This window comes from Caenorhabditis briggsae (assembly GCF_000004555.2).
Source record: "Caenorhabditis briggsae complete genome, chrV, whole genome shotgun sequence".
Classification (NCBI taxonomy): Eukaryota; Metazoa; Nematoda; class Chromadorea; order Rhabditida; family Rhabditidae; genus Caenorhabditis; species Caenorhabditis briggsae.
The window spans coordinates 12,543,566-12,562,044 of NC_013488.2; the positions used below are offsets into that span (position 1 = coordinate 12,543,566).

Below are 18,479 nucleotides of genomic sequence, written 5' to 3' on the forward strand. Positions count from 1 at the left end.
TTTGTGCGAGAAAACTTGGATTTATTTTTCGGATCTTTACCATGGCAGCTTTCAGTTGTTTTTTGTATTTCTTTAACGTTTTGGTTCACTTGAAACTAATGAATCATTTGGAAACTAAAACAAGGAATGTAAACTCATCTAACATCTCTTTCCAAATCTAACAATACCCTTGGGAATCTTTGCACAACGATTATGGCTTCAGAAGGCATGTTGAACAAAAAAAGAGAATAGAAAAGAAGACGTCGTTTTTTGGCATATTGGCTTCTACAAACTGGTCAAAGCCAGACCTCGTCAAAAACTATTGTGCTCCAAAAGTCGGAGGCTTGTTTGAAATACCCTCTGAAGCCGTACATACAGAATGATGGCTTTGTGTGAAAACAACCAATGATTCACTCGGAGTGGAAAAATAGAACGACGTTTTTGTTTTGAAATCCATGCTGCAAGGGGATTTCATAATATTCAACAGTGCATGGTTTCATATCGAAATGATTTATCCTGGAATTCAGAATTGTATCGCAAAACTATTTTCTTCAAAGATCAAAGAGTTTGACAGACGAAGATTTGATTTCTTATTGTCAGAGAAATTTTTCGATTTACCTGGGGTTTTGCCGCTTTCAGCCCCGGCACGTCAGAAATGTAAAAAAAAAACACTGTCAGTCACTATGATGCATTTTTCGGAGATTTGGATTTTTTCGTGACAAAATTAGGAAAATACCTAACATTGGAAACATTTTGGTGCAATGAATTTTGTGCAATTTTGGTCTGAGCCACTTTTAAAGTACATTCTGGAATTTCCGGAAAACACCCAGACGAAAGTAATAAATGCTCAGAAACATGAAAAATGGATAAAAAGGTTTTTTTTGTTTTCGCAAAAATAATTATCAGTGTGTTTTGCTGTGTTTTCCTTGTATGCCTTTCTGATTCCTATTCTCCCATATCTAGTACGTTCTTTAAAACCTGTAGTGGAAGGGCGCTAACTTTCACCTTTCAGCCAGCTCATTTCGGTGCCTGTCACAGATATGAAAAAAGTGATCGACTAAATATCACAAACGTTTTATCAGTTAACGAAATTTCGTTATTTCACATAGGAGCCGAGATAATTGAGCTCAAACTGGACAGAGTGGGACCCTTCTATTACAGGTTCAATGGTGTATATTTTTTGTTTCCGTGTTCTCACAAAAAAATTCTTCCCTCTTTTTTCCTGCTCTCCGATCGGTTCAAGAACGAAAAACAACGATGAAGAAGAGCGAAGGCGACGGATGTTTGCACCCGAAACGGAAAAGAGTACTTCTTTCTTTTCAGAGCCGTCTTCTTCTTCTTTTTCCCGTCTTCTTCTTCTTCTTTTCCTCCTTCCTCTTCATTTTTTGACACACTCAACTCGAGTGTGAAGTTCTCGCCTTTTCGCATAAATGTCATTTTAGTGTATAGATGTGTGCCCTTATCAACCACTTTCACCTGTTTCATTAGTTTCCACGGCAACGCATTCGGAATTTCAGTGACTCCGCCCATTTTTTATTTATTTGAAATGAAATTTCATATCACTTCTCTTCTGATAATTTAGGAAAGTGAGACGAGGAAGTAAAGGGAAAAAGTTGTGGGAAATTTTTTCGTCTCTTTTTGGAAAGCGAAATTGAGTCGTCCAGATGAATTTACCTTCTCCCATTTATGCATTCGATAATGGTTCAAAGTGGTTGGTGACTCACTATAACTGAGTCAAAATCTAGATTCTAGAAAACATTTTTCTGCAAAATTGGCGAGGTCCTTTAGGTGACTCATATCTTTCTTTTCGATCTAGAAAATTCTGAAATTTTCAATTTTCCCCGAAACCATTTTTTCTCAATATTAAATCTACATCTTTGATCTTACATATGGAATACTATTCCAGCCTTTTTTCTTACCCCAAAACTTGAAACATGAAACCTGAAACCCGAATGAACCCTACTACTTGACCCTCCTCTCCAACTCTTTGAAGGCCGCCCAATGCTCTTCTCAGTCATCGCTATTTCTCCCTTTCTTCTCTCTCAAATTGAGCCTTTCCTTTTCGTTCTTCTCATCCCAAAGACGCGAGAATTTTCCCTTCGTCGCCTCTCTATCGATCCCTCGTTTTGTCTCTATGTCTCCTCTCGTTCTTCTCGAGAACTTTTACACCCCAATTTTTATAAATCTACAAATCGCACTTTCGGTGAGCTATTTCTACTTTTAATTTATGGAGAGTTCAACATTACTCAAATTGATGTACATTGAAAATCAAGTTCTGATTGTATTGCCATTGTCTTTCCTTCTTTCCATAGACTAACCCAAAAACATCTTTCTGCCTAATTGCCTCATATCTGCGTCTCTTCATCTCATACACTCTCTTTTCAATTGGTCGCTGGTTCCTGGTCCATCGCCACACTCATATACATTGCCAAACCGCGAATGTTCGTGTTTTTTTTTCGAAATAGGTGCATTTCAATCATTTCAAAAAGAGTTCTCATTGTCAGATTTATAAAACGTTCATATTGATCTTCCAAAACCCCATCGCTTCCTGATCTCTGATCTCTTCATCTCTCTACGATTTCTCATCGTTCCGATCGTTCCTATCACCACCTCTCTCATATCATGCCTCAAAATTGTGCACTTCTCTCGTTCTGCGTTGGGTGCAACCCTCAACTTTGAACTGTTTGACTAGTCCGTCCGACTGTCCACCTTTCCTTTTTCTTCTCCAATGTATGCCCTTCTCGACGGCCTTTCAAACTGTCCAATGACTCATTTTCAATAGGTTCAGAAAGTTTCTATTTTGCAAAACCAAAGGCATTTGGTATTGCTTTGAACTTGGAAGGATTTTTAAAAGTTTCAATATAAGTATAGAGTATCGTAAAACATGTAACAGAAGGGCCCCCTGATGTTAACTTTCAGCCAGTTTATCTCGATTCTTGTGAAAGATATGGAAAAGTCATCAACAGTTAAATTGTTTATGATAATAACACAAACATTTTATCAGTTGGAACAGTTAGGCTATCGCAAAGGAGCCAAAAAAAATTAGATCAAACTTGACAGTGTGGGTGCACTTCTATTGCAGGTTTTGCTGTTCTTTCAGACTACAAATTAAAAACAAATTTCTGATTAGGAAGGAATATTGTCTGAAATCTTGGGGTTCTATAATTTCGAAGATTTTTTAAACAGACTTTCGAATTACAATACCACAAATTTCAAAGCCCCATTTTAAGGTGAGAGAACAAAACCATATTTATAAGAAGTTCTGATTTTATAATCTCCTGTATCCTTCAAGAATATTCTCCAGTTGATCATGAGTCTAAAAAATAACCGAAAATCTGAAAGTATAATCTCATTTCCCAAGATTTGTTGGAAATTGAATTCCAACGGTAGATTATGGACAGGTGCAAAGAATTGTTTGAATTAACTTTTTCCGTAGCGATATCACATTTCACCTTCACTGGCAATAATCCACAGGGTTCAAACGGCTGTGGTAAGCTGTTGCGCTCTATTAAGAAAGTGACATTAAAATTCAAAATTCTCGCAATTTTTAGTTGTTTTCCCATCTTCAAGTTAATTTTTCACGGACCCAAAACTTCGCCACACCACCTTATCATTAAACCCGCGCCACCTTATCATTCACGCCTCCTTATCATTGAAAAGTTCATGTTACTTTCAAAAAGCCTGGACCCTTGCCAAACCGTCCAGTAACAACCTCTCCACGTATTTATCCCCGTTTCCCCGTGAACTCTAACCTAGACCGCCAGTCATCTGAATATGAAGCACTCAACAGGACCGTTTTTTTTTCAGTTGTTTCAGGCTCGTGGCAATGTTGCTACGAGACGAGCAGGTTCCGTTGCTGCTCAAACGTAAGCATGTCGTGAGAGGATATCGACCTCTTAATCAACCAAAATCATTTTACTTGAAATCTGCATTCTCGTCTCATAATGAAGTGGTTGGTTGCTTTGTTTTTGAAAACTTCAAATCGAAAAATTGAAGTTTCAGTTCAATGTGTGGACCCACTTCATCCCAGCCATCATTCTATTCTTCGCATATCTCATTCCCGAGCTTCTCTCTCCATTGCCACGTGTCCCTGTATTGATACTCCAAGTTGGGATTGTCCTACTTTTGATCGCATCCTCTATGGCTCATCTCATGGTACGATACAAAATCAAATCCTTCGAAGTATAGTAAAGTTTTCTTTTTCAGCATTCTCGTTCTGAATTGGATCATGTTTTTTGGTTTCTCATCGACTTTTCAGGAATCGCTCTTTTTGGAATCACAATTGGTCTCCAACGATATAGTTCCAGTGATCACATGAGTTTGATTATGAAAATAGTAAGTTTTTTTTAAAGATTTCCTGTCACATCGATCTGATTTTCAGATATACGTTCCTCTTCTTTTGATCGTTGTTCTCGGGGGTCAATACTTCTCGACATGCTACTTGTTCGTGTTCAAACCACATTACAAACGACGCATGGAATTGAGAATGGGATCTTGCTTCCTTCTAGCTTGCTGGCTTTACATCCCACTTCATTATAGATATCAAGTGAATCATTTATTTTTTTTTCTGTTTCTCAGTTTCGTTTTTTAGGATCCGGAGAGTGCTGGTGACCCGGCATTGCCACTTCATTCAAGAGCTTTCCAATGGTTGGTCTTCTCTGGAATCTTCATGGGAGCTCATATTCCAGAACGATTTGCTCCAGGGTTCTTTGATATTGTTGGATATGGACATCAGGTTCGAAAAAATTTCGTGCTTCATGTTAGTTGAAAAATTAATTTCAGCTGTTTCATTTGTGCATTGACATGGTCGCCTGGAATCTTCTGGATGCTGCTAACCTCGACTGCTCCAGTGACGAAGGTCATGTCCACCTTCCGAGAAACATCGTAGCCGTTTCTGCATTGATTGCGTCAATTGGAATTATTGGATTCAATGTACACCGGATGATGCAGAAAGCAAAGACGAAAAGATACGATGAATAATTAAACTTCTAATTAAAAATTAAATCAAGTCATATTATATTTCTTTTGTTTCCCCACCCTGTTTCATTTTACTCGTAGGATTTTCTGAACTGTGTTACACAGATCTCATCTACGCTTTTGATTGAAAAGACTTTCAAGTCGGGTATTATCTATAGTTGTAGTCTCATTCAAATAATCACAAACATTGAATAAATTTTATTTGTCAACAACATTTTCATTATTCAAAAGAATTAGATGTGATTGGAATCCTTGATGTTTGCCCACATCTCCTCGCTCATCACATACATTGGAACTGGCTTGGCAAATCCGTTGAAGGTGGTAGCAGCTGCCAGGGTGTATGCTCCCATGTCTGGATAATACATCCATTCTCCGATTTCCATCTTGACCATCAACTTCTTGTCTTCAACGAGGTCAAGACTATCGCAAGTTGGTCCCCAGATAGTAGACATGTACTTCTCGTTGCGATCAACGTCGAAGAGTGGGCCTCCGATCGGATGAGCGTGGTCGAAGAGGATGCAGTTGAATGATCCGTAGACACCTTCATTTATGTAGTACATGTATCCATGCTCGGCACTGTCCTTTGGATCCTTGGTGATCTTGGAAGCTGGAACTTCAGTAGCATGGATAATGTTGGCAACTAGCGAGAAGGGTTCAGCTGCGAAGAATCTTCCCGGTTCGGCGATCAGACGCTTGTCAGTCTCTGGGAAAAACTCATCGAGAGCGTCACGGATGGTTTCAGCAATCTGGAAATAAATAGGAATGAAGAAATGGTGAAGAATCTTGAAATGTTACCTTCTCAAATGGATTGTGTGCATGTTCAGCTCCTGGGAATCCACCTCCCATGTCGATGATGTCCATCTTGAATCCATATCCCTCTCCGATCTCACACAAGTTCTTGGCGTGCGACAGTGCAGTACGGTAGGCAGTCGCATCATTGCATCCCGATCCGACGTGGAAGGAAATACCGACAACGTTGACTCCTTCTTCGTGAGCAAGTTTGAGAAGCTGTGGAGCAGCAAGAACTGGGTCAGCTCCGAATTTCAGATTGAGTGGGCAAGTGGCCGTTGGATCGGAAACAGCGATGCGGAGGATCATTCTGAAATGAAGGTACTTATATATTTCTTCTGTATTTTGGAATTATTGAACTTACTCAGCATTTGGATGTAGCTTTCCGATTTTGATGAGTTCTTCGGCGTTGTCGAAAGTCATCATACGAACATCTCGCTCCAAAGCGTGGACGATGAAGCTGCGAGTTTTGCATGGATTGGCATAGATCAGACGATCCGCGGAGACTCCGGTTTCCATTACGATGTCGATTTCTTCTCTGCTTGCGCAGTCGAATCCGCATCCTAAAGAAGCAAGAACACGAATGAGAACGACATCAGTGTTGCATTTGACTGCGTAGAATGGTTCAATCATTGGAAGCTCTCTTTTCCAAAGGTTGAATCTTTCGATGATCTTATCGAGATCAACCAGCATGAAAGAAGAGTCGTTTTCTTGCATGTCCTTTTGAGCAGCAATTTCCCGGCACATTTCAAGTTGATTGACTTGCTTTGGGAGCACGCCGACCTTGTCGTCACCGATGAGCTCGAATTGAGAAATCATTGTTGAATAGAAAGTTTTTTTTGTAGGTTCAGGGGATCTCAGCTCCAAGGAGGTGCGCCTGCACGTAAAGGATCGTGGATGTAGTTGTAGACAACGGCAGATACGACGACGGTGTCGACGTGGATCTGCGAAGAAGGGCTGTAAGCCGGAAGCCGGGCTGCGGACGCCGCTAGCCTCTTTGGTTCGTCAACACGAGAGATTTTCTGGCAATGGGTCTTCCCAGGCACGAGATCAAAACGCTGCTAGTTAACCCAAAGGCTCACCACAACGTTAAGAACTGAAAAATAGGAAACATTATTAGGAGTTTTAGGACGGAAAGAAGAGTAAAAAATGAGCAGGTTCAATTATTAAACTTTGTTGTAAGGATAGAAAAGGGCGCACACGCAATATAGGTGTTGGTCAGACGAGGGGTACATAGACTACTGACTGATATGATCTCAATGCGAGCGGAATGGCTTATCATTGACCGCCCTGTCGCTATTTATACCCCTAAAGACGTGGCAGGAAATAGGCGGAGTCTCGGATGGTGGGAGGTGGGGATAGGGTGTCGGGGGATGCCATTGTCATAAATGGGTACAGATGTACTCAACATAATAATATACAGATCAGATTGGTCAATATGCAGATTAGATCGGTAATTGAAACAATGGAATAGAGGTTATTGGGTGCATTGCACCCAGAAAGAAGGCTGGCGTAGTATGTAGTGCCAAACGGACACTGTCAATAAATCCGACCGTTTAGCGACCAATCATAAACGAACAGAACAACAATAGAATGATGATGGATGTTTGAATCGAAAATAATTATATATGAGGGCAATAAAACTTTGGTCTGGACAGTCTATGATAACATCATATGTGAAATAAGTGAGAAAACATATTTTCTGTCATAATTTTCCATATTTTCGCTTTTATACTACCCACCTCTTGTTCACATGAATTCGCTCAACACTGACATCGACAGTCACGTTTCCTAGTGTATGTCTCATCATAGTTCGGCCAGCTTCACATTTTGTAATTTGAATTTCCTTCTGTCCTCCACATAACGTCATTCTCGTTGATGAGTGCATGAGGCCGAACAACGTTACAGTCGTCAATATTTACGGTCCTTCTATTCTTGTCTTCTTCCCTCATGACGAATCTTAGTCGTTTGGTCGTCTTCCTACGTAGTTGGTCTCTACCGTACCTTATTCAATTTTATCAATTTGCATATCAATAATATCGCAACACCCGGTCATTGTCCACTGCGATAGTCGGCATTCCTATTGATACAAAGCACATATTTCGTGCCTTTTGTCCCACCTTATAGGAATCGAAATAGACGAAACCGTCAAAACTCGCGTTGCAACTTTTTATCAGCTCATTTTTTTAGAGCAGAAGCATTTCAACGACAAGCAGTTTATTTAAAACTGTTCTATGGACTCCGCGTTTGGAGTCATGTTTAGCTAACCAGCACGCGTGAATTGTGTGAATTTCATGAGACACCTGCCCAAAAGCAATCATTGATGTACGAATTAGACAATTACGATCTCATCTGCCTCATTGGCTCAGTGGCAGAGCGTCTGTCTAGTAAACAGAAGGTCGCTGGTTCGATTCCAGCATGAGGCACCGAGTTTTTTTGTAATGTACAGATTTATTTTTCAAAATTTATTAGGAACCACAATGGTTCAACTTCAAACTAAAAAAGTAACAAAATAAAGTGTATCACCCAAATTGGTTCGCTAAGGCACAATTAGAAGTTATGATTTGGTTTTGTTTTTTGAGAAGATGAAAGATAACAATAAAAAACTGACTAGAAACGTCGCTCAATTCTGGATAAAATAATAAAGAACGACAACTCATAGAAAAAAGAAACATATTCGAAAATACTAGTGTATGAGAAATGGAAATATAATAACACCTAAACATTCAATGACATACCCGAACGAATTATTCTATTAAAATGTGAAATGAAAGATATTTTTATGATTGTAGTAGCTGATCTTCGTATTGTTTGACGAAACATTCTCCAACTGGGAAGAAATCCCAATCCCGGTTATCGTACTTTTCACGTACGTAGGTCTCTTGACCGGTATATTCTGTTTCGTCTTTGTTCACCAGATGTTGTAGGAAGAACCTGAAGTGGAAGACATGAACTTTGGAAAAATTAAGAATGTTTTCTCTTACAAATAATTAGCAAAGTTGTGCTCCTTGGTTGTATGTATTTCAAAACCTCGAGGCATTCGATCGAACGTTTCTTTTCCGATATCGCAGATGAAACAAGACGATTCGAGCTTCTCGGTAGCGGATTCTTGTTGATCACGAAGCTCTCCGAAAGCGTCGATGATCAAACCTGCAACAGAATGTTTCCATGGTTCCGTGGAATGTTACATCATTTTTTATCATACTTGACTTTTAGTTTCTACCATTGATAAGACCATTTTCTTTTGATACTAGACTGTCCTGAAGTTATTTTCTTTTTGGTTCGCTCAAAAAATCAAAGTATTTCTTCTTTTGAAACGGAACTATCAGTTGAGGGGTGTACCTATCAGTCTAGGGGTTCAAGTCTCTCGGGCGGAAATCATAAATCAAAACGAGTTTGATGTCCGAGAAATTTTGACAGAAAGTGGAACCGGCCATGGGTTCGGTTCTGAGAAATTATTTTTTGTGAAAAACTCACCCTGCATGATGGCAAGAAGAATAACGATGACGAAGAAGAAGAATGAAATATCGTAGAACATTCTCGGATACTCCAGGTCGTCTCCGTATGGACTCTCCAGTTCATCTCCAATACCTCCTCCGGCACGCACTCCGGCGTAGAAATGGTAGATGAAACAGGTGAGCATATTATGACATTTTCGATCCGGCTCTTCGCCATCTTCTCCCTCTTGAACGTAGAATTTACGGAAGAAGTTGAATGCAAGGACAGTGTAGAGATATACGACTACAAGTGTCATCATGATGGTGAGGATAAGTTGTTGTAAATTATGGGTCACAGATTGAAGGATAGCCTTTAACATGGGGAAAGAGAGCACGACGTCAATGAGGTGGAATGCGTAGAAGAATGGTGAAAGGAAGACTCCGCAAGCGGAACAGAGTAGATATCCGACTCGGTATAAGAATTGTCCGTTGGTGAAAATGACTCCAATCCACAACCAACAAGAATATCTGTAGTCGTAGCTTGAATCAGTGGACATCTTTTCTTCTCCTAAAATCGAAGTCAAAGTCTCCTCGTCAACTTGATCCTTGAACTTTGATCGTGTCTTTCTGCGTACGAACTTGTCCCAGTACATCATGGGGAATGATTTGGCAGAGATGACGATTCTGTCCAAATACCACATAAATGTATCAACGATTCCAAGTTCTTCTGAATCCTCTTCTGTGATCCAACATCCGTCAAACATCAATTTTCTGGCAATCTCCTTTTCACGTTTGAAAGTGATAAGTGGAATTTTCAATTGATAGAATGAGACCAAAAGGGCGAATGATGTTGATAGATGGAGTACACTGATCCAATACAGAACCTGTGCCAACATCCATCCCGTTATCTCATATTCCATATAAGGGAATTGAAGTCCTGTGATGAAGATTGATTCAACGGCATCTTCATCGTCATCGCCTTCTGAAGCTGTCTCCGCTGAAAAGTTGTTTTTAATTGTTCATCCAAAAATTAAGAACTTACCAGCTTCCGTATGACTGATGTCTACACGATGGAAAAGAAGAATAACGTTGATGAAGAAAGCCAAGTAGAGAGTAATTTTTTCGATGGTTTTGAAGTTTCTGGCGAGCATATTCTGAAAAGGGAAATATATTTTTCGGGTTCAAAAAGAAAAATGAGCAACTTACAAGAATCGATCCTTTGGTCTTTGTGGAATTCGATTCAGCGATCTTTGGTTCGTATTGCCCTTGCTGGAAGTCCGCTTCGGATTGTAGTTGAACCATTTGTGGTGCTCCGATCGATTCATAAATACTTGGTGCCTTGCTAGCGGCTGTCGGGGAAGTTGGTGATTGAGGCTCTGAATTGAGTGGCTTCTCTTCTTCCGACAGAACAGTTTCTGGTGTTTCTGGTCTTGGTGGAGGCACGAAATCTGGTAGGGAGTTGACGTTAAGATGATCTGCATTCATTCCAACTCCGAATGCATCCACACCAACATGCGAATGATGGAATTCTTGCGCGATGGGTGGACTAAATGTTGCATGACTGAAAACAAAGGAATACTTATGAATTTTAAAGATGTTCACATACTCATGATTCATCATCTTTGGTGGTTCTTTTAGACTATCATTCTTCGCTGTCTCTTCCTCTTCAGATGACGTCGTCAGGAAATAAGCGAATCGGAAGATTGTCATCAGAAGGAGATATCCACCCCATCCGATGGCCAATCCAGCTCTAATGATAAGAATGATAATGGAATACAATAACTGGGTCCAGGTCATTTGTCTAACGGAAGTGGTCACATTCTTGATGGTTGTTGTGATATTCTGTGGGCTGAGAGCAGACGCAGCAGAGATACCATAGTTGTATCCGCTCTTGAAAGTTTCAGAGATTTGGCTGAAATAATAAATTATCAGATAATCGAAATATTTATACTTACTCTGATGCAGTTGTTTGTTGCAAAAAGTAATCCCTCTGCTTGATGGCTCTTTCCATTTTCGTGTCACTGTCTCCAGATGAGATGGCGGCTGCGTGTTGCATTTCAAAGATGGTATCCTCACAGAAGTTAATGAATGCTTCCAGCTTTCCTTGATCTCCACCATCATCTTGTAGAACATTGAACAAGAATGAATTCTTCGAATCCCTAATCTGTTGTTTGCCCCATTGCTCAAGCCAGGACTCTTGGATTTCGAAATAGATCTTTTCAACTCGTTTTGACGATCCCATGATTTCAATTCTTCCAAGGAATGGATCGAAGTATTCCAGAAGTGTTTGAGCTTTTTCGATAATTTTTTCGAGTCTCGGATCATTTGTAATGTGTTCTTTCAGATTGACGAGCAAAACTGCCAAATTGAATCCGATGTCTCTGGCAGGATTGTGGAATCGTTCTGTGAATTCCATGTAGTCCACTTTTCCGTCATTGTTCACATCAGTACACATCATCAGATAAGTTATGTCTTCTACTGTGTACATTTTCTGACTTTCCATGGCTCTTTGGAATTCTTTAGGACTGATCCATCCGTCTTGATTGGTGTCGAAATCTTGGAACGCTTGAGATGTTGTCAAATCCTTTAACTTGAGGAACATGTCAGAGAACTTTAGGATCTTTTCGACGGATGGTTGAGACTCTACGAGAGCGTCCACCATTTGCTTTCCAATGGATCCGTTCAGAACGTTTCCTTCAAGCATAGAGAGCATAAGAACAATCATATCCTTTTGCAGATTAAGGAACTCTCGAAGAAGTTCAAGTTGTGTAGAGTTCTTGTACAATTTCTCCATCATGTGAGCAAACAAGAAGAAGAATCCGTTGATGGCGTCCCAGAGACGAGAGTTTGCCAATGTCATTTGGTTTCCAACACACGGACCCTGAAGGTTGAAATTATGTTTACAGTTGAGTTCGTGAAAAGTTTCTCACCTGGATAGACTCCGTGAGTGTGTTGAAAACCTGACTACACACTTGAATTGCACGGAGGAAATATTCTTTTCCGCCCTCATCGATGACTTCTTTGCTGGAATAGTGCCAATAGAAATCCATGACAGATTCTTGAAGACGAAGAAGATAATCAACGGTACAGTTGATCAAATTGACACTTGTCGTATGACCAGGTTGTGTTCGAAGGTAGTTTTGGAATTCTAAAAAAGAGAATGGATACTGAAAATTCTAAATCAGTTGTAATATACCTAGGTTGTGTCCTTCACAAGTGAGTTGCAGGAAACGGAACAATGAGCAAGTGAAATCTGCATCGTTCAAGTTCTGATTGTCTCCTGAAGCGAGTTCAGCTCCCATTCCAAGTCCTTCAGCCTGGAAAAATATTCTCGAATGATAATTTTCATTAGCAAGCCATCCATCTTATGTCTCAGCCATATATAGAAAATATATAGAAAATGGGCATTCACACGGAAACCACTGGGTATTAGTAAGGTTAATATGATAAGAAAAATCACTGCACACATTCCATTTTTTTACGTAGCAAGATTTGTAGAAAAGGACGGAAAGAGCAGCAGCTAGAAGTCATGGAAGTTCTGTTTCAAACTATAATTTTTCAAACCAAAAAAAAAAACTTCAGAAGCAAAAGTGCAGGCGAAAAGACAGGAAGGAAGGCGAAGATAGAGAGAAAAATAGAACATAGTGCGGGCTATGAACCTGTGCGCCCTGACGATCTTGTCGCGAACGATGTCGGATTTTGGAGGAGAGGTGACGTAAGAGCAGTGCGTTTGCGCCATGGGCGTCAACGTTCTGCAAAATGGTTTAGGGGTTAGAAGGGGGGAACCACAAATCTAGGCATCCATGGTAATATGTTTCTGGAGTAATTCGATTAGATTTGAAACGCAAGTCAAACACGGAGATGTATTCGTTGTTAGAATTGGTACCTTGATTTGTCTTTCGAACATTTCCAGGTTTAGGACAGAGCATTTGTTCATCAACCCAGCCATCGAGGTGAAGAAACGAACGTCTTTTTTAAGTTGGAGATATTCGATCAGCATCTGAAATTCAAATTTTATTAATAAAGTACAATTTTAGAACACATACTTTCTGAATTTCGACGTTTCCTCCGCTGAGAAGATGAATTCCAAGTTGAAGAGTTTGAGCAACCATCTCATTCGGTTCTCCACCAGAAGCTGATAAATACATCAGACACATTATAGCTGCTCCACGACTGGCCAACACTGCCTGTTCTCCACGGAGCGCTTGTGTCTGTTCTTCTTTCGCAGCTTGATCTATTTCTCCTTCTTCACCATCGTCTCCATCTTCCTCTTCAATATGAATCGACTTTGCCATAACATCAGCAAATCGGATGTATAAACTGTCTTCATGGATTGCAGAAGCTGCCGTCTCTTCACTAGTTGCAGCTCTTTGGAAACAACGAATCAGTTGTTTCAGAGGGTCTGGATTTGTTTCCTTCTCCTTTGGCTCTTCTGAACTTGCCACGATTGGAACTCCTTCTTCCATGATGATCTCAATTCTTGGACCTTCTTCCTCTTCAATTCCAGTCTGAAAACTATGAATTGTAACAGTTGATTTTGAGGGCGAAGTCTTACGCAAATATCAGCAATAAGTTGATCCTGTCCAACGTCTTCTTCCTCCAACCAAAGTCTTGAGAAAGCAGGTAAGAAAAAGTTGATTCCACGATGCCTGTAATAGGTTTTTTGTCTCTCTGGGACCCTATTAATCAAATGTTATGTTGAAGTGTTGAAGTGTTGAGTTGCCTGTTGATTAGAAGAACCATGTGGATATTCTAGTACGTTAGTAGAGGCTCTAGTTAAAGTGTTCTCGAGTACTACCCAATAATCTAGTAACAACTCCATCTCAAACTCCATCGGGGCGACTCGACTCATCTGTATAAAAAACTTACAATTCGGTCTTGTACAAATGAGAGGCAGTGATGAGAGAAATAGCCATTCGCTTTCTTTGCAATGTAAGCACTTTCTTCCAAATGTCTTCCTTCTCCATTCGAGAAGTCATCTAACGAAAACAAATTATGAGTTGAAACCCCAAGGGAAATGGGATTCAGAGATCTTAGCTTGCCGCCCTTCTCACCTGACAACACAACACTCAACTAAACATGGAACACAAATACAGTTATCATGCGATTAGAATCTTGTTGGTCTTCTCCGAATTTTCGAGTGCTTACCTTGGTATTCCGTACAGCGGAACCATGCGGAAACACGCGACAACTGCACGCTTTCTCTGCGTTGACACCACTTTTTTCCATGCTTGAGACAATTGCATTTGAGGATGCTCCGTCTAAATAAAAATAGAACATGACATAAAAAAAAGTTGAAAACGAGTAGATGAACGACAGGGATTTGAAAATTATTGCCGATAGAATAGATTTTAGAAGTGTGTGTCTGGCATTTCAACTTACGTCCGAATTGTTCATTTGTGTCAGATGCTGTTTTCGATTATACTGAACAAAGTGAGACATGGATTAGTACAAAAATAACAGAAACTTTTAAAATATTTGAACATAAAGTTTTATATAATACCTTCCATCTATGGTGAGCACGTCGTCGTCGATCCTTGGTTCGAGTGATCTGAAATGGACGGACACATGTACAAAAATGGACACGAAACATAGCACGAGGACGGCAAAGCGGCTAGTTTTGAATGAAAAGCTACAAAAAAAAGACGCACCACGTGGAGAATAGCGCTGACTTGTCCCATGTTGAAAATTTTCTCAATCACCGCTTCTTGAGACATCTCGTCTTTTCCGCGCATTTGGGACTTTCCTGAAATTCCAGGAAGGTCAAAATATTCTAAAAGGAAATTCGAGTACCAATTTTGCGGTAAAGTGAAAGTTGCCATGCATTCTTATCAGTTGGATCAGTTTTGACTGGAATCTCAAGAAGTCCTTTGATGAATTCTCGGATCTTCTCTTCGGTTTCCTTCTGAATGAATTTTTCCTTTGACTGTTGGACAATGTCCAATTCTCTGAAAATAGTGAATTTGATGGTTATCAATTTATTGGTTTCCTTATTTTACCTTCCACCGAAAACGTTCAATCCAACGGGAAGAAGTCTTTTGAGGCAAGCGATCACAATACTTGCAGCATGTTTGTCTTTCTTAATCTGAAAGGGAAAGGAATTTCCGGGAATATAAAAACAAACGACTGATCACAGAGACTAAGACAGAATAGGAGAGGAAAAGAGAAATGGGCGGATCATGCTCAGCATAGATTTTCTGCCTCCAGCGACAATTCTTGAAAAATGATATTAACGAATATTCAACTGAATGATCGAAATAATCGGACGACGAGACACAACATATTTGCTCAACAAAAGGTTTTTCGGTCGTGTCAAAACTTACGATTGGTCTTCCGTTTCTGTCGAAATACTCTTTCATCTTATCCTGTATTATTATGGTTTTGCTTCTTTTTTTTTTTGAAATTCGAATTTTCTGTGATCCCCTCGAACTAACCTGTCCCTCTCTTCTCTTTTTCTTTCTCTCTGCAATCGCTGCTTTTCCAGTCTTCATATCTCCACCGCCCATAGCAGCGGCGTCTTCTTCAAATTGAGCCACGTAGTTGAGTTCTTCTCGTTTGAAATGTTGACTCTGACTCCAGATTCTGAAGATGACCGCCACGTTTTCATAGACTCCATCTGTTTCCCAGGTGGGAGATTTGAGCCACTGGGCACGATGAAGGTCCGTGTACTTCATAAGGATGGGGAAGAATGCGTAGGTGTCACGGACGAGGCGAGCGTTGTCCTGGAATTAAAGCTAGTAGAATTCGATCTTTCGGTTGTAATTACCTCTGCAACAGTTCCTTCATCAGCATCATCTGGATGGGTTCTCATGTGCTCTTCTTCTTTGTACGCCTTCTCACTCATTCTTCTCAATCTTTCTGCGATTGGTAAAACGAATTCTCGAACTGGATCGGATGTGACATTTTGGATGATTTGTACAGCGAAGACTGAAAACAAGGATTTAGGCCTGCACTTCAACTGATGAAATTACAGTTCACTCGGCAAAGCCACGGAGCATTTTCAATTCCAACATGGTTTCGTATCATCTTGAGAAGTGCATTGAAAATTCTGTTGATATGATCACAACTGACACTAGTTGTCTGAATCACACTTGCTCTCTGATCATCCTTATCTCTCTTTCCATCTGGTCCAACATTGAACCAATGTGCCATATACGAGCACATCAATGGAAGATCCACATCGTAAACGTTGGGCACATCAGAATACATAGTGTTGTTGTTGGCAACTGTTTCAAGATCTGTCAATAGTTTCTCGAGATGTGGAATATGAGTAGAAAGATTCTGAAGCATTTCTTGAACTTGAACGGATTGATCTTGGGTCTTGGCGAGAACTGAGAACTTGTTGCTCTTATTAAATTCCGGTTCCAAAAAGGCAACCGGGAAGCAAGAGGCAAAGGCAGCAAGGCATTGACCAAGACCAGGACGATGTCTGGAATATAGTTTTGAAAACGTAACAGGGAGTTAGAAATCTTACTTCTCGCTTTCACTGCTAATAAACTTTCTGTGAGAGATGGAGCTGTTCAGTCCAGTGACCATGTACAGAGAGTCCAGAATTTTATAACAGGCTGCTTGGATGTCATCCACTGAAATCAGAATCATAGTTTTAAGTATTAGACATTTGGGTACTCACAAAGCAAATCAGTTCCAAAATGATTTCTGGCAAGGTGTGCAAACATTGTAGTAAGAACAGGAACGATCATCTGGTTTGCGAACTCAAAAGAGTTCCACGATTTCAAAGCTTGTCCTCTGATCAGTGAATATTGGCCTCCGTCCTGTAAATCAGTGACTTATATCCAGAATTTTCACGATTTCAGTGTAAACAAAAAATATACGAGCACAACGATTTTACAACGTTTTTTGCACCTACATCATATTGTTCCATTTCAGAATAGTATATAAATTTCTGTTTGGTGTTAATTAGGCCAGTGTTAGTTTAAATTTCGACTTACCTTGAGTTCGTTTACAGCAGCATACAAATCATCAGCACAGTTGTTGAAGAATGTGAGAAGAGATGTGCGAACGATATCAGAATTGACTTTGACCAATGTTCTGAGATCAAGTGCCTGTGTCAATCCTTGAAGGCATTTGACAGTGATCTTAGCGACACTTCCGAATGCTCGATTCTTGATACGGAGAAGAGCTGCGAGACGACAGAACAGACTGAAATTTATTTTATTGAAATTATCTTTGCAGTTTCTAAAAGAATCGAGGAATCTTACTTGGCAACCATTTCCTTTTCCTTGTTACTGGCTGTTCCAGTCTGCACGATCGACGATCCCTCCAGGAAATAATTTTTGTGAGCATTGAAGTAAGCATGCATCAATGGCAGAACGACTTTCTCGAAGAATTTCACATCTTGTCCCTCTTTTTTGAAAGAATTTCGTCTTGTCAATTCTTGAGATGGCTTCACTGACTTCATTTTCAAACTTGCTTGTTCCAGATAAGTGATCAGTTTCTCTAACAGATTGTAAGCGAATCTCTTCTCTACTGATGATCTTTCCCCTTCACTCTTCATTCGGTCGTTTTGAGACTGCTCGTCTTTTGGACTGAAAACATTTCTTTTAGTTAAAATTTAAAAAATCTCCCAGCTTACCAGTTAACATGATAGCCATGGTATTGCAAGAACTTCAGAATCTCGGATGCTCTGAATCTATCTTTTCGTCTTTCGAAATCAGTCAACAAATCCCATGGAACCAGTGGAATTGGCATGAATCCTCCCTTCGTGTTCAGATCATTCATCACTTTCTTAGCCCAAATCAAATGAGAGTGTTCAGCCATTTTCTCAGCTGCATTGACCATATCCTTTTCAAGGGTCATAGAACTTAAATCGATTGGCTTCGGGGCAAAGTTCGAAATTGAAGTTCCAGAAAGAGTTCGAGCAGCTGAAGCACGATCATTTGCATCTCTATCCACCATATCGAATGAATAACTCCATGCCATCAATGCTTTTAGGCACTCTGAACATCTCTCTTTGTAGAACGATTTTTCCTGAAATGAGAGAATAAGCTATCGGGGGATTTTCTACTAAATAACTTACAAAATCTTTCAGCAAAGCAAACGGCTTCAGACGTGGATGAGTGAAGTTGGCTCTTGAGTACAAACCGCCATGAACCCAACCTTTCTCCAGTTTTCTGCTTGCCCAAGAGTCATGGAAATGTTCAGCGAACAGCTCTGTCATCTTTTCCAAATCTCGATTGATCTCACATCTCGAGACGTCGACTGTACGTGGGATCCAAGCACCTTCTTCTTCTCGTTTCTGAAACACAAAATTCTTATAAACCAGGGGACATCTCTATC

General features: G+C 40.1%; 3 protein-coding genes and 1 non-coding gene across 4 annotated transcripts in view; 2 read left to right on the forward strand and 2 right to left on the reverse strand.

The window, feature by feature from the left end:
- Positions 1-3,805: 3,805 nt before the first annotated feature.
- Positions 3,806-4,959, forward strand: CBG19039 (the record flags this gene model as incomplete). The annotated part of the gene is made up of 6 exons (XM_002637297.1): positions 3,806-3,931; positions 3,982-4,134; positions 4,186-4,314; positions 4,361-4,525; positions 4,571-4,714; positions 4,762-4,959. 6 exons carry the CDS (start codon positions 3,806-3,808, stop codon positions 4,957-4,959), a joined length of 915 nt encoding a protein of 304 aa, XP_002637343.1.
- Positions 4,960-5,189: 230 nt separating this feature from the next.
- Cbr-odc-1 lies at positions 5,190-6,564 on the reverse strand (the record flags this gene model as incomplete). Its single annotated transcript, XM_002637298.1, has 3 exons — positions 5,190-5,702; positions 5,752-6,055; positions 6,110-6,564. The coding sequence occupies 3 exons, from the start codon at positions 6,562-6,564 to the stop codon at positions 5,190-5,192; spliced, it is 1,272 nt and encodes a 423-aa protein (XP_002637344.1).
- A 1,535-nt stretch (positions 6,565-8,099) lies between these two features.
- On the forward strand, positions 8,100-8,171 carry CBG28270. Its single transcript has one exon. It is a non-coding gene (tRNA).
- Positions 8,172-8,525: 354 nt separating this feature from the next.
- The window catches only part of Cbr-lipl-6, a gene marked incomplete at both ends in the record, with an annotated part of 30,149 nt that continues 20,195 nt past the window's right edge, over positions 8,526-18,479 (reverse strand). Inside the window, 28 exon segments of the mRNA XM_045237858.1 lie at positions 8,526-8,679; positions 8,730-8,895; positions 9,223-10,179; positions 10,225-10,336; positions 10,389-11,094; positions 11,138-12,063; positions 12,113-12,330; positions 12,379-12,499; positions 13,069-13,182; positions 13,229-13,690; positions 13,738-13,761; positions 14,052-14,143; positions 14,331-14,380; positions 14,397-14,443; positions 14,565-14,606; positions 14,686-14,733; positions 14,834-14,928; positions 14,976-15,130; positions 15,182-15,267; positions 15,428-15,850; positions 15,886-16,109; positions 16,142-16,611; positions 16,657-16,765; positions 16,813-16,954; positions 17,132-17,342; positions 17,402-17,728; positions 17,776-18,188; positions 18,220-18,474. Coding sequence (XP_045096649.1) covers positions 8,526-8,679; positions 8,730-8,895; positions 9,223-10,179; positions 10,225-10,336; positions 10,389-11,094; positions 11,138-12,063; positions 12,113-12,330; positions 12,379-12,499; positions 13,069-13,182; positions 13,229-13,690; positions 13,738-13,761; positions 14,052-14,143; positions 14,331-14,380; positions 14,397-14,443; positions 14,565-14,606; positions 14,686-14,733; positions 14,834-14,928; positions 14,976-15,130; positions 15,182-15,267; positions 15,428-15,850; positions 15,886-16,109; positions 16,142-16,611; positions 16,657-16,765; positions 16,813-16,954; positions 17,132-17,342; positions 17,402-17,728; positions 17,776-18,188; positions 18,220-18,474 — 7,149 coding nt within the window.